This window comes from Arctopsyche grandis, chromosome 1 (assembly GCF_051622035.1).
Source record: "Arctopsyche grandis isolate Sample6627 chromosome 1, ASM5162203v2, whole genome shotgun sequence".
Lineage (NCBI taxonomy): Eukaryota > Metazoa > Arthropoda > Insecta > Trichoptera > Hydropsychidae > Arctopsyche > Arctopsyche grandis.
Window position 1 is genome coordinate 20,820,352 of NC_135355.1, and position 11,290 is coordinate 20,831,641.

Here is an 11,290-nt window from a genome sequence, read left to right on the forward strand (position 1 = left end):
AAAACTCTGTGTGTTCAGACCAATTGTCTGATGGTCGGCTTTCGTGGCCTTACGACCCACAATCTGGCCGATGTTTTTTGGTGCTGGCCGCCCTGGTCAGTGCACACTACTTGCGCGCCAACCGTCGCCGCGTAAACAGCGTGTTTTCGCGGCTCGCGCACTCGCCACCGAATCACCAGTTCGAGACTGGTGATGTTTGACGATACTTGGAGACCAGCTCCAGTATCCATCCGGTGTGCACGGAGGAAGCCTGGTCTGTCTTCGTCTCGAAGGCAAACAACTAAAGCCACGCGTGGGTAGTACATAACCTCAAGCACGCATGGTTCTTTTTTTACTCCCCCCCCCCCCTCTTTCACCTTGTTTGCTCTATGTATATTCAAAGTGTAAATATAATCATTATGATCAGATTTACGACCGGTTTCATTGATAAATAATATCCTTCCATTTCCATCTCCCAACATCCCGCTCACTACGCACACTGTACGAGAGAGGGAGACAGACGCAGAGCCGACATCAGCAGAGACCAGACCACAGACGACGAAGGAGGACACCGTGAGGAAAGCCAGTGCCGACGCTTACCACAAGCTATACAAACTTCAAGACATCAGGTGGCGTCTCGATTGAGAACCCCTGGCGTTCGTTCACTGTGTATGAAGTTACTAAACGTCCCGAGTTTGATATTCGTCAAGCATTGAGCATTGTTTCAGAAAGTGTCCTGCATTTGGACATGTTACCTTTTCAACATGTTTGCTGGAGCAAAAAGTCATTGGCTTTACTTGTTTATGTACATATAAATGATATGGCGCTATGAATAATGGTTCGGTGATTATTGTCCACAAGCGCTCGCCCAAAAGTCACTAAAATCTATAACAGAACATCTGGCAGCCGAAAAGTCTATCATACTAACGAGAGCTCTAGTGCCAAATATTCCGTATTCGCAATTTTCATGCCAAAAATTGTCTTTTGGGTGATCGCAATGTGCGTAATAATCCAATTATCATGAATAATGTCTCTTTAGGAAGGTAATTGGATTATTTTGAAAATTCCAAACGGAATACGGAATATCTAGCACTGGATGTGGATGGCTCTCGGTGGATGTAATTTTCGGGTGCCAGATGTTTCATGATCGAGATTTTAGTGACGTGTGCGAGATCACTTTGTGCAAAATAGCACTGAGCAACAAAAAAATTACCAGAGCGGAGACGTATAAAAATGCTGCAAATTTGTCTATAAATGTCTCACAAATCGCGAGTTTTTCAGCATCTCAGCACAGAAAATGTAAGTTTATCAAAATTTATCCATAGATGTCTCAATGATGCCTTGTTAAAAATATTTCAAAAAATTGTAAATCGATGTTTGTAATTGGCCAGGAAGGCGCACTTGTTAGGCCTTCCTGGATATATTTCGTAGTCTAAAGCCAATATATGTATTTGAAGTTTGAATCGTGTGCTTAGCAATATGTAATTTTTTGTTAATGTAGCCAATATTAAAGAATTTTCCTTGCCTATCCAATGTGTTATATTTGATTCAGTTTGTATTAGTTTTTGTAACGAATGTGTTTACGCGGGTATAGGTCTGTTCATACCTATCCAGCACGACCCGTATCATGCAGGTGTCATGCAAGTGCGGATAGTATTCTTTGGTACTGTGGCGGCTCGCTATACGACATAGTCGAGTTTGGTCACCTTCCTGCGATTGGGGACCAACTCGATTGTGTTCGAAGTTAGCTGCTCACTCTGCCTTTAGTTGTCATAAATAAAACACGTGTATGGGGACTGATCTAGTTGTGAAGGTGTTCTTCACCACCAGTCCGCCATGTATTATAGACGAGTTCGTCTGTGTTTTAGTTGTCTGTTTTTTTACTGCTGTTTGTTTGAATAAGGTACTTTATTGTTTGAATATACAAGTGTATAAATATGTTGTTGAAGCGGCTGGAATCGTAGTGTTCTCGAGACGGCTATTGGCTGTTGACTTGGTGTCGTGCGGGCCGCCCGATCTGCAATGTGTCGTTGCTCTGGATCCGGCTATGTTCAGATGTCTCTGGATATGGCAGTGTGTTGCTGGCTCGGCATTCGGCTATGTTCAGCAGGTCTCTGGATACGGTAGAGTGTTGCTGGCTCGACATTCGGCTATGTTCAGAAGGTCTCTGGATACGGCAGTGTGTTGCTGGCTCGTTCAGCTGGTCCGCTGCTGTGTGTCGACTCTTGTTGCTGTGGGTCGACTGGTCTGCTGCTGTGTGTCGACGCTTGTTGCTGTGGGTCGACTGAAGCTGTTTGGGGTGGACCTCCTTTTATATTGTTTTTGGGCACCACGTGACTCGTCGCAGATGGTGTTTATGCGTGTGCGAGGAATGTGTTTGTGTCGACTCTTGTTGCTGTGGGTCGACTGGTCTGCTGCTGTGTGTCGACGCTTGTTGCTGTGGGTCGACTGAAGCTGTTTGGGGTGGACCTCCTTTTATATTGTTTTTGGGCATCACGTGACTCGTCGCAGATGGTGTTTATGCGTGTGCGAGGAATGTGTTTTTGTCGATTGGGGTGGACGTTTCTCGAACGTTTGGCGACGTTCCACTCGATTTAGTTTTTACTGGCTGCAGGTGTTCTTCGACTTCGTGTCGTTCCGCTCGGCTTGTAGGGGTGGAACATGCTAGAATGTTTGGCGCCGTTCCACTCGATTTAGTTTAATGGCTGCAGGTGTTCTTCGACTTCGGGTGACGTCAATGGTTGAGCGTGGGAAATGTATTCTGCGTCGCAGTAAATGTCTTGATGGCAGTACACGTGCATTAACATGCCAGTCGTCTCATTCGTTCATCCCCCATAATTGATTACCCCCGACATCGAGCCACGCAGCCTCGATCAATTCAGCATGCCGCTCATCCCTGCCTCGCCGAGCCAGGCGGGAAAGCTACCCGCCACGCCGCCATCGACACAGCACGCCGCGGCCCGCGGGTGACAATAAACGAGCAGACACGGCTACAGACACCTACCTACCGACTAGAGTCCAGCCACAACGTCGATGACAAGTGCTTAAAAAAATGGGGGAGCGAATGAGACGACGATCTTGACAGCTGGATGTGGAGTCATGCGCGATCCAGTACACATAGAACGGTCATCCAGCACCACAATACATACACCACCTCAGCACCATCATCATCATCAAGGCCCCGTCCGTCCCCACGAGCATCGTCACACCGAGACGGGCGGCAGCGCTACAACACCTCCACGAGCCACAACGACTCACGGTCCAGCTCGGAGTAAATGCGAGTGGGGACCAACTCGATTGTGTTCGAAGTTAGCTACTCACTCTGCCTTCAGCTGTCATAAATAAAACACATGCATTAACATGCCAGTCGTCTTATTCGTTCATCCCCTATAGTACATTATATGGACGTATTCATAATCCATTCGCGCATGCGTATTTACGCATTCATGCGCGTCCATATAGAATGTACCAAATAATACTATCTGCACTTGCATGACACCTGCAGGATACGGGTCGTGCTGGATAGGTATGAACAGACCTTATAACGGCTCTCACGATGGGAGGCCAGAGGGGCGTACAGGAGCACGTTTATCGTCCTTTCAGGTGTGTTCGTTCCGTGGTGAGGGTCAAAGGGAACAGATTCAATGACCTGGGCTGTCGTGTATTTGTCGTAAGGTTCCTGTTCAGTCTACGTGTCTGATGATCGGCTTTCGTGGCCTTACGACCCACGATTTGGCCGATATATTTTTGTGCTGGCCACCCTGACAGACAGCGGCTTGCCCACACTGACAGTAGTTCGATAAAGGTCTTCGCGTAAACATTGTGGGTGTTTACGTGGTTAGCTCCTCGCCACCGAAATCACCAGCTAGAGGCTGGTGATGGTTGACGATACTTGGAGACCAGCTCCAGTATCCGTCCGGTGTGCACCAGAGGAAGCTTGGTCTGTCTTCGTACCGAAGGCAGACAACTCAGCTACGCGTGGCTAACCTCAAAATCACGCGTGGTTTCTTTGTTGACCCCCCCCCCCCTCTTTGCTCTATGTACATTCAACGTGGAAATATAATCATTGTGATCAGATTTACGACCTGTTTTCATTGTTATATCATCTCCCGCCCTTTTTCCACATCACGCATCCCACGCACACTGTACAAAAGAGAAAGGGACAGAGCAGAGCAGCCATCATCAGCAGAGACCAGACCACTGACGACGAAGGAAGGCACCTTGAGGAAACCAGCCCTGCCCACGCTTACCACGAGCTATCTCACAAAACCGACTTCAGGGGGCTCTCGATTGAGCATCCCTGGCGCCCGTACAGTTCCTGGTCAGTGCTCCTCGTCTCTCGCTGGGCGCAGCTGGCTATCAGGTCACCTGGTCTGTCTTCCAGCGGCTGATGCTTATAGGGCTTTTCGGAGCCGGCGGCTACCTCGGAAAGTTTAACCCGCACGTGGGTAGGAAGCTGCGTGGAAGATACAGGAGACGAACTTGTTGGAGCTCAGGGGAGGGAGTGATGATTCTCAACCGTCCCGCGTGGCTCAAAAACCACAAGATAGCGAACTCTCCGTGCTTCGGGAGAGTGGCTGGGGACGTCTGTCCCCTTCGAAGATCGGAGTGCGAGAAAGAGTGTTTCTCATCTGCCTTCCCGCGTTAGGAGCTCTCTGCCTGGGGCTGCCATTCGAAAAAAACTGGCAACCGCTGCCAACTGACGGGACGATTGAAGGACGGTTCGGTGATTACTAGTCAAATGTGAACCAGTTACAGGGCAACCGGTCACACGTGATCACCCGTCACACTAAAACTGGTCACACCCTAAAATCGGTCACGAGAAAACTGGTTGACCGATTTTAGGGTGTGACGAGCAGTGGCGGCTCGTGCTAATGGGCTGCCGGGCTGCAGCCCCTCCTATAAAATTATAAAATATATGTTTAATGATACATTTAATATTTTATTTATTAATGATATTTTTTTTATTAGTTGGATGGACGAACTATTGGGGCCTTCGACAGAGTAAATATTACTTACAATATCACCCATATCCAAAAGGGTGATATTGTAAGTAATGTTGACCGTTTCGAAGACCCCACTAACTTGTATGGTGACAGATGAATTAAAATGTTGCTGTACTGGCTGTAAAGTTTTACAGCGCCGCCCTGAACGCCACGCAGCCCGGAGTCTCGGAACGAGAAAGAGAAAGAGCTATTTGCAACTGCAGATAGCTCTTTCTCTTTCACTCACTCTGCCGTTTTGGGCTGGATAGTCGGCAGCCTTCGCCTGTTAAACGACATTCATCTGTCAGTTTGTGTAAGATTTCGCGCGCTTGATCTTACATTTGATTAGTTGAATCGCACGATCACAGCTTTATTCGTTTTCGTTATTCTTAATTGGTTGTGTACGAGCCCTCATCAAATCTTCGGTGAGTCGTTTTCATTTCGATAACAGCAAACTTTTTTCAAATCTGTTTAATTTTTTCTCGTAATTTTTATTTAAATATATTAAGATTTTTTTTCTTTCAAAAATGGAAGAAAAAAAGAATTCAGTAAAATATTTACAACATTTGCACTTTTCGCGACTAGAACTTACCGAAAAAGTTGCTATAAAAGCATTAGGCTGCCTCACGCCCAATTTAATTACTTCACAGCCTGCTACTAGTAGATCCTTTAGTTACTCGCGAAAATTTAATCCAGACATTTATAAAAAATACAATTGGTTAACGGGATGTACAGAAAAAAACGTGTTATTTTGTTATCCGTGTCTTTTGTTTGGAGGCGAGTCGCCAGGCGAAGCATCTTGGACGAGAACAGGAGTTATTGACTTAAAACATTTAAACGATAAAATTAAAAAAACACGAGGGAAGTGTCGAACACTTACAAAATGTGTGTAATCTCACGATTTTAGGATCGGCTAACATAAAAACCCATTTAAGCGAAGCTTATCGGCGGGAAATAGATAAGCATAACGAAAACTTTTGTCCTGTTATGATTAAAGAGCGGACCCAGAGCGCGCTGTCCATTGTTCACATGTTGTAAATGCATTGTTAAAGGTTTGCCGAACCTTTTTAACAAAGCATTTACAATAATGGAACAATAGACGGCGCGCTTCCGGTCCTACCTCTAGTTATGACATGATAGAACAATTATGGTGACATGTTTTAGACATCTTTTCAGTGCAGCCCCGCCACTAAAAATTATCACGAGCCGCCACTGGTGACGAGTGATCACGTGTGACCGATCTAGAGCGACCGGTTGTCCTGTGACTGGTTCGCATATGACTAGTAGTCCGTTTACCGGAAGGATGTCACCTTACAAATTTAACATTTGTTTTACAAAATGATCGTTTTGCAACAATCATTTTCCCCCAATAATAAATAGGTGTTGATGTACAAATAACTACATTTTTATTTTCTACAATAATTCAAATAAATGTAAATTATTGATATTTTTACGAGTAGGAATGCTTATTAATAGACATCAGTGCTTTTTCTAGGAATCGGGGCGGTTTAGTTCTATTTACAAAGCTAGAGTCCAAAAAAAAAACGTTCGGCGAACCTTTAACAATGCAATGAACAATACACAGCACCCTCTGGGTCCGTTTTTTTCAAGACGGCACCTTGGTTATCTGGCCTTTACTTATTAACCCTCCATAGTCAAAAGGAAATCATCAATTCAATAATGAAAAATTGTTTATTTTTATTACATATTCTTGATGAGATAAAAAAAACAATAGGTTTTTAAATATTTATTTAATAACTCTTTGGTATAAAATTTAATTAAGTTATAACAACGTTTAATTCATGGGCAAGTCTTGGCGAGAAAAATACAAGCAAAAGGCCACATCTTTTTCTTGTCAGAATAGCATTGAACAACACGTTTATAAAAATAAATATTGACAGCGTGGCCAGTTCATTATTTCCGATAAAACAGGACAGAATAAATACACTTATCAGATCCAAGTCAAAATATCATGTTAAAAACACTTGCAAAACCGGCTGAAATAAACAGATTGAATGAAGCCTCTAGAACAATGGACGATATTCATTAGTAAAATCATTAATAAAGCTCGATTGTATAAATTAGTGCAATGAGATAAAACAATTTATTACTATCAGTCTATATTTTGTGAATATTGAGTTGATTTGGGAGACAAGTATAGATTAGTTTTAAGCATCGACACGACACAAGAAGCCGTCATTACCACCAACAAACACTTGACCATCTTTTCCAATACACAAACTGTTAATACAACAATTGACACCAACAGACTTTACGAGACTTAATTTTCCAGATTCGTTTATGTTCCATACTTTAACTTCCTTATCCCAACCACCGCTATACAATATCACAGTGCCGTCCGATTTTAACTGAGAGCACATGGCATTTATTATCATACTGTGAGCCTAAAATTTAAAACAATTATGTGATTAACCACCAAATGATATTTTACATTTCAGATATAATAATGATTTACAATAAAATTAATTTGATACAGATACATACGTCAACTTCATCTAATTGTTTGAATTTATCCTCTTTACTATTGTGATGGCATAGAATTTTCTTGCCACATCGACTAGTAAAACATAATTTATCACCGGCAAGACAAAGTGGTGATTTTCCAACCAAAGTTTGTCGCGTCATATATCGAGTACTTTCCTCTGAAAATAGAAAGAATTAATTACATATTGCATAAAATTTTTGATAAAATTAAATAAATACGTTTCTCAAAAATCCATTAAGCATCTAACTAGTTATTACAACTGATTATTATAACAATTACCTGACATAAATTCGGTTATAATGAGATCAAGATCTCGTACAGTGTACATCAGATTATCGTTTACAATAAGACCCTTAACTTCTTCCAGAAGATTGAAAATTAATTTTAATTTATCATTAACAAAAACTCCAACCTAAAACAATTAAAAATATAAATGTTTCAATGTGAAAAACATTATCAAATTGATCTACATATATTGCAGCGTTATAAATGTCGCTAAATATACCGATCACTTATGAATACTGGATTTGCGCCAAGATTTGTACCAGTTTCATATTTACGCGAGCCTAAAAAATAGTAAATTATCAAATAAATAAAAGCACTTACGCTGCCTTTGTCGTCTCCAGCATACAAGGTTCCCTTGTAAACATACAAAACCTCCACTTCATTGTCGTAGTTGATTAAATCGGTCTTGAATTTACCAGTTTCAGCACACCACGCTTTTATGGTGCCATCGTTGGAGGAAGAGTAAAGTGTCGGCGTAGAGCCAGCTTCATAGGGAGGCGCAACAGCTAGACTATAGATGTTCACTGGATGAGCTGCGATTTCATTTGTTAGCTTTAGATCTTCTGTCCAAATCTAAAATGAAAGGTAAATTAACCACTTCATTCATATACCAATCTACGTATGTATATGGTTAGAAATCATCAAACTACATAGTAGAGTTTTGATTGTATAGCTTTAACTGGATCGATGAAGTGTTGGTTAAAACAGAATATAAGAGAAAATGTAAAACTCAATCTTTTGTTAACATAAATAAGCACCATTTTGTAAGCCATGTTTGATTTTTTTAAATCTGTTTATCTGGTAAATTAAAACTCTTACGCATAAAGGTAAATGTACATGTGATAAATCATCAGTCTGTATTTTGTCTCTCATGCTGGTCAATGTTTATGGGGAGTATATTATAACAAGGACGTTTGAAGACTGGGAGGGAGGGATTAAAAATGGGGGGGGGGGGTAAAAGCATATCCAATATCAGATACGCTGATGATACCGCTCTCATAGCCAACAAGAGGAAATGCTGGATCTTCTCTGTCGTCTGCACAGTGAAAACATAATACTAGGATTCAAGATGAACAGAACGGATGCTGTATCTGATCTTGAAAGTTGTATACGAGTTAATTTATCTCGCATCAACATTATTGGACGACGAAGGTTGCGAGACAAATAAAAAGGCATGGCGAAAAGCTCAATGAAGAAATTTGGAAATATTAGGACATCACCGTATCTACGAAAATGCGTCTGATCCGAGTTTTGGTCTTCCTGTATTTCTATACAGATTGGAGACATTGACGGCGCGAGCTCAAGAAAGGTAGAGAATAGACACTTTTGAGTGGTGGTGCTTGAGAGGGATGCTTAGAATCCCTTGGACAGTGAGAATAACCAATATTCAAAAGATGAGGGTTGACGATAGGCTTATCATATATCGTCTTAGGTTTCTCCAGTTCTCTGGCGAAACCAGAACAATTAGGAAAAATTGGTCGTCCTGAGAAGCAGAGAAAGACCTCCAACAATATGGAGTAACCAGGTTAGGGCTGCCGCTGAAGTTGAGTTAATACATAATGTGGATAGGGTTGGAGGCTCACGATGGGCTGCAATATGGAAGTCAGAAAATGGGAAAGTAATGTCCCTCCGGCATAATAGTGACTACGAAGAAGAAAATTAACACATTAAATATTTTCCATTATTCAGTGATAGTGTGGTATGTATAACATTTAACGGGATATTTATTTTGGGTGTCTACATAGTATGAATGTTTTTGTAATGTTGACTGGGTAGGAAAAATTTCCATGTCATAAATAATTGTTATTTTGCATAAAAAAATTATAAATTAAAAAACAAGGAATGACATAATGTACAACAATTCATTTCATTATAATATATTTACCTTCATAAAACGTATAAAGTTTGAATAGCAGCATCTAATGTGTGGAATAATCTTGGCTCGAATTCAAGGATAAATACCGTTCAAGAAGGGGCGTAATCGAAAATAGTACGAATACAGTTTATGATTGAAATGAATTATGCTACCATCAAGGTTGAAGGGACAGTTTGGCGCAAAATTTGCTTGTTTTTAACGAGAATTCTCTTACAGTTGATGGTGATAAAAATAGCAATGAGGTGAATATAAACACAAAATGAAAACGAAAGAGGTCATGTTGTTCTGCGTTGGTGATTGGTGATTGGTGATTGGTGATGGGAGATGGCTGATGAGTGATGGATGAGGAGTGGTGGTGATGGTGCATAATGAGGCAATAACTAACCTTAACGCGTCCGTCGTCAGCCCCGCTGTAAAGACGGTCGCCATAGAAAGTGAGAGCTGAAACGTCAGCTGAATGTCGATCTTCTTCGGCGCTCACACACGAATAAGAAGCCATTGCAACACTTCGCGAATCTGTCAAAGTGCAAGTGTTTTGATCCACTCCCGTACCTGACTGGTACAGCACTATCTTTACCCCTCCCACTTCAACCTTGTCGCTCTGCGCTCGTTAATTACAATTCCGTGCTACCAACGTAAAAATATCATAATGCCATATTTCTATAATTCCATCAATCTTTTTATTGCCCCTTTTCGGTTTACTCATACCTTGAAATGTTTTATTAAAATACAAAATGTATTATATAATATATTCATGTCAAAATCTGGCGTGATTTGTAAATTCGATAAGGTGTTCGTATATCTTTATTATACACAATAAATATCAAGAAGCTTAAAATAATTTAAAAGGTCAAAATAAAATAATGAAATATTGTTTAAAAAAAAAATACTACTTCCGGTTTACGAATTCTGACCAAAACGTTAGCAGCTCAAAATTAGTACATAAAGAATACAAATATAAATAAATACGTTCAGGGGTGTGGACAGAATCCAGGCGACAACATTTTTGACCTTTCTAAGAAGAAAAATCTCACTTCCGGTTTATTAAATTTGATGATTTTTTTTATTTTCATCACATTGATACAAGAATTATACTTGATTTTTTTCGTGACGAGCACACATGTTTAAGTGGTCGAAAAAAATAGTGGAAGAAAAATCGAACAAGAGTAAACTGCCACTTCCGGTTGACGGATGCTTATCAAATTTTATAAATTAAAAAAAAGAGGAGACCTATAAGGGGAGGTACCATTTCTGGTGAACCTAAAAATTGGAAAAAAATTTACGTCGTGTCGATAAGAATTTCAATAACCGATACTAAGTTTCGATACTAATGTGTGGGATTTTATATGTGTGAGTGAATTATGTAATGAGTAATGTTGAGGGGTGGTGTACCACTGTTAGGAGTTGGTACCCCAGAGACCGGTTGACAGTAGAGCCGCTAGCCGGACGGCCACCGGTTAGTTGCATAGTAGCGCACGTGTGTATATTCTTATATTGAACAATAAACGTATAAGGTTGAACTAAGATCGCCTTTGATTTATCACTCCTGCAATCCTCCCTATATCTCGAACTCTACATATATATATATATATATATATATATATATATATATATATATATATATATATATATATATATATATATATATATATATATATA

General features: G+C 40.8%; 1 protein-coding gene across 2 annotated transcripts; it reads right to left on the minus strand.

The window, feature by feature from the left end:
• Positions 1-6,639: 6,639 nt before the first annotated feature.
• LOC143912471 (uncharacterized) lies at positions 6,640-10,263 on the minus strand. 2 transcript variants are annotated; one of them, XR_013260645.1, is made up of 6 exons: positions 10,017-10,263; positions 8,077-8,328; positions 7,750-7,882; positions 7,470-7,627; positions 7,076-7,369; positions 6,697-6,988 (listed from the first exon to the last, which is right to left on the minus strand). XR_013260645.1 is itself a non-coding variant. In XM_077431766.1 (5 exons), the coding sequence occupies exons 1-5, from the start codon at positions 10,128-10,130 to the stop codon at positions 7,133-7,135; spliced, it is 894 nt and encodes a 297-aa protein (XP_077287892.1). In that variant the 5' UTR covers positions 10,131-10,263; the 3' UTR covers positions 6,640-7,132. The 2 variants fall into 2 exon arrangements, 1 of the variants encoding a protein (XP_077287892.1); XM_077431766.1 differs by having other exon boundaries at positions 6,640-7,369.
• Positions 10,264-11,290: the final 1,027 nt, after the last annotated feature.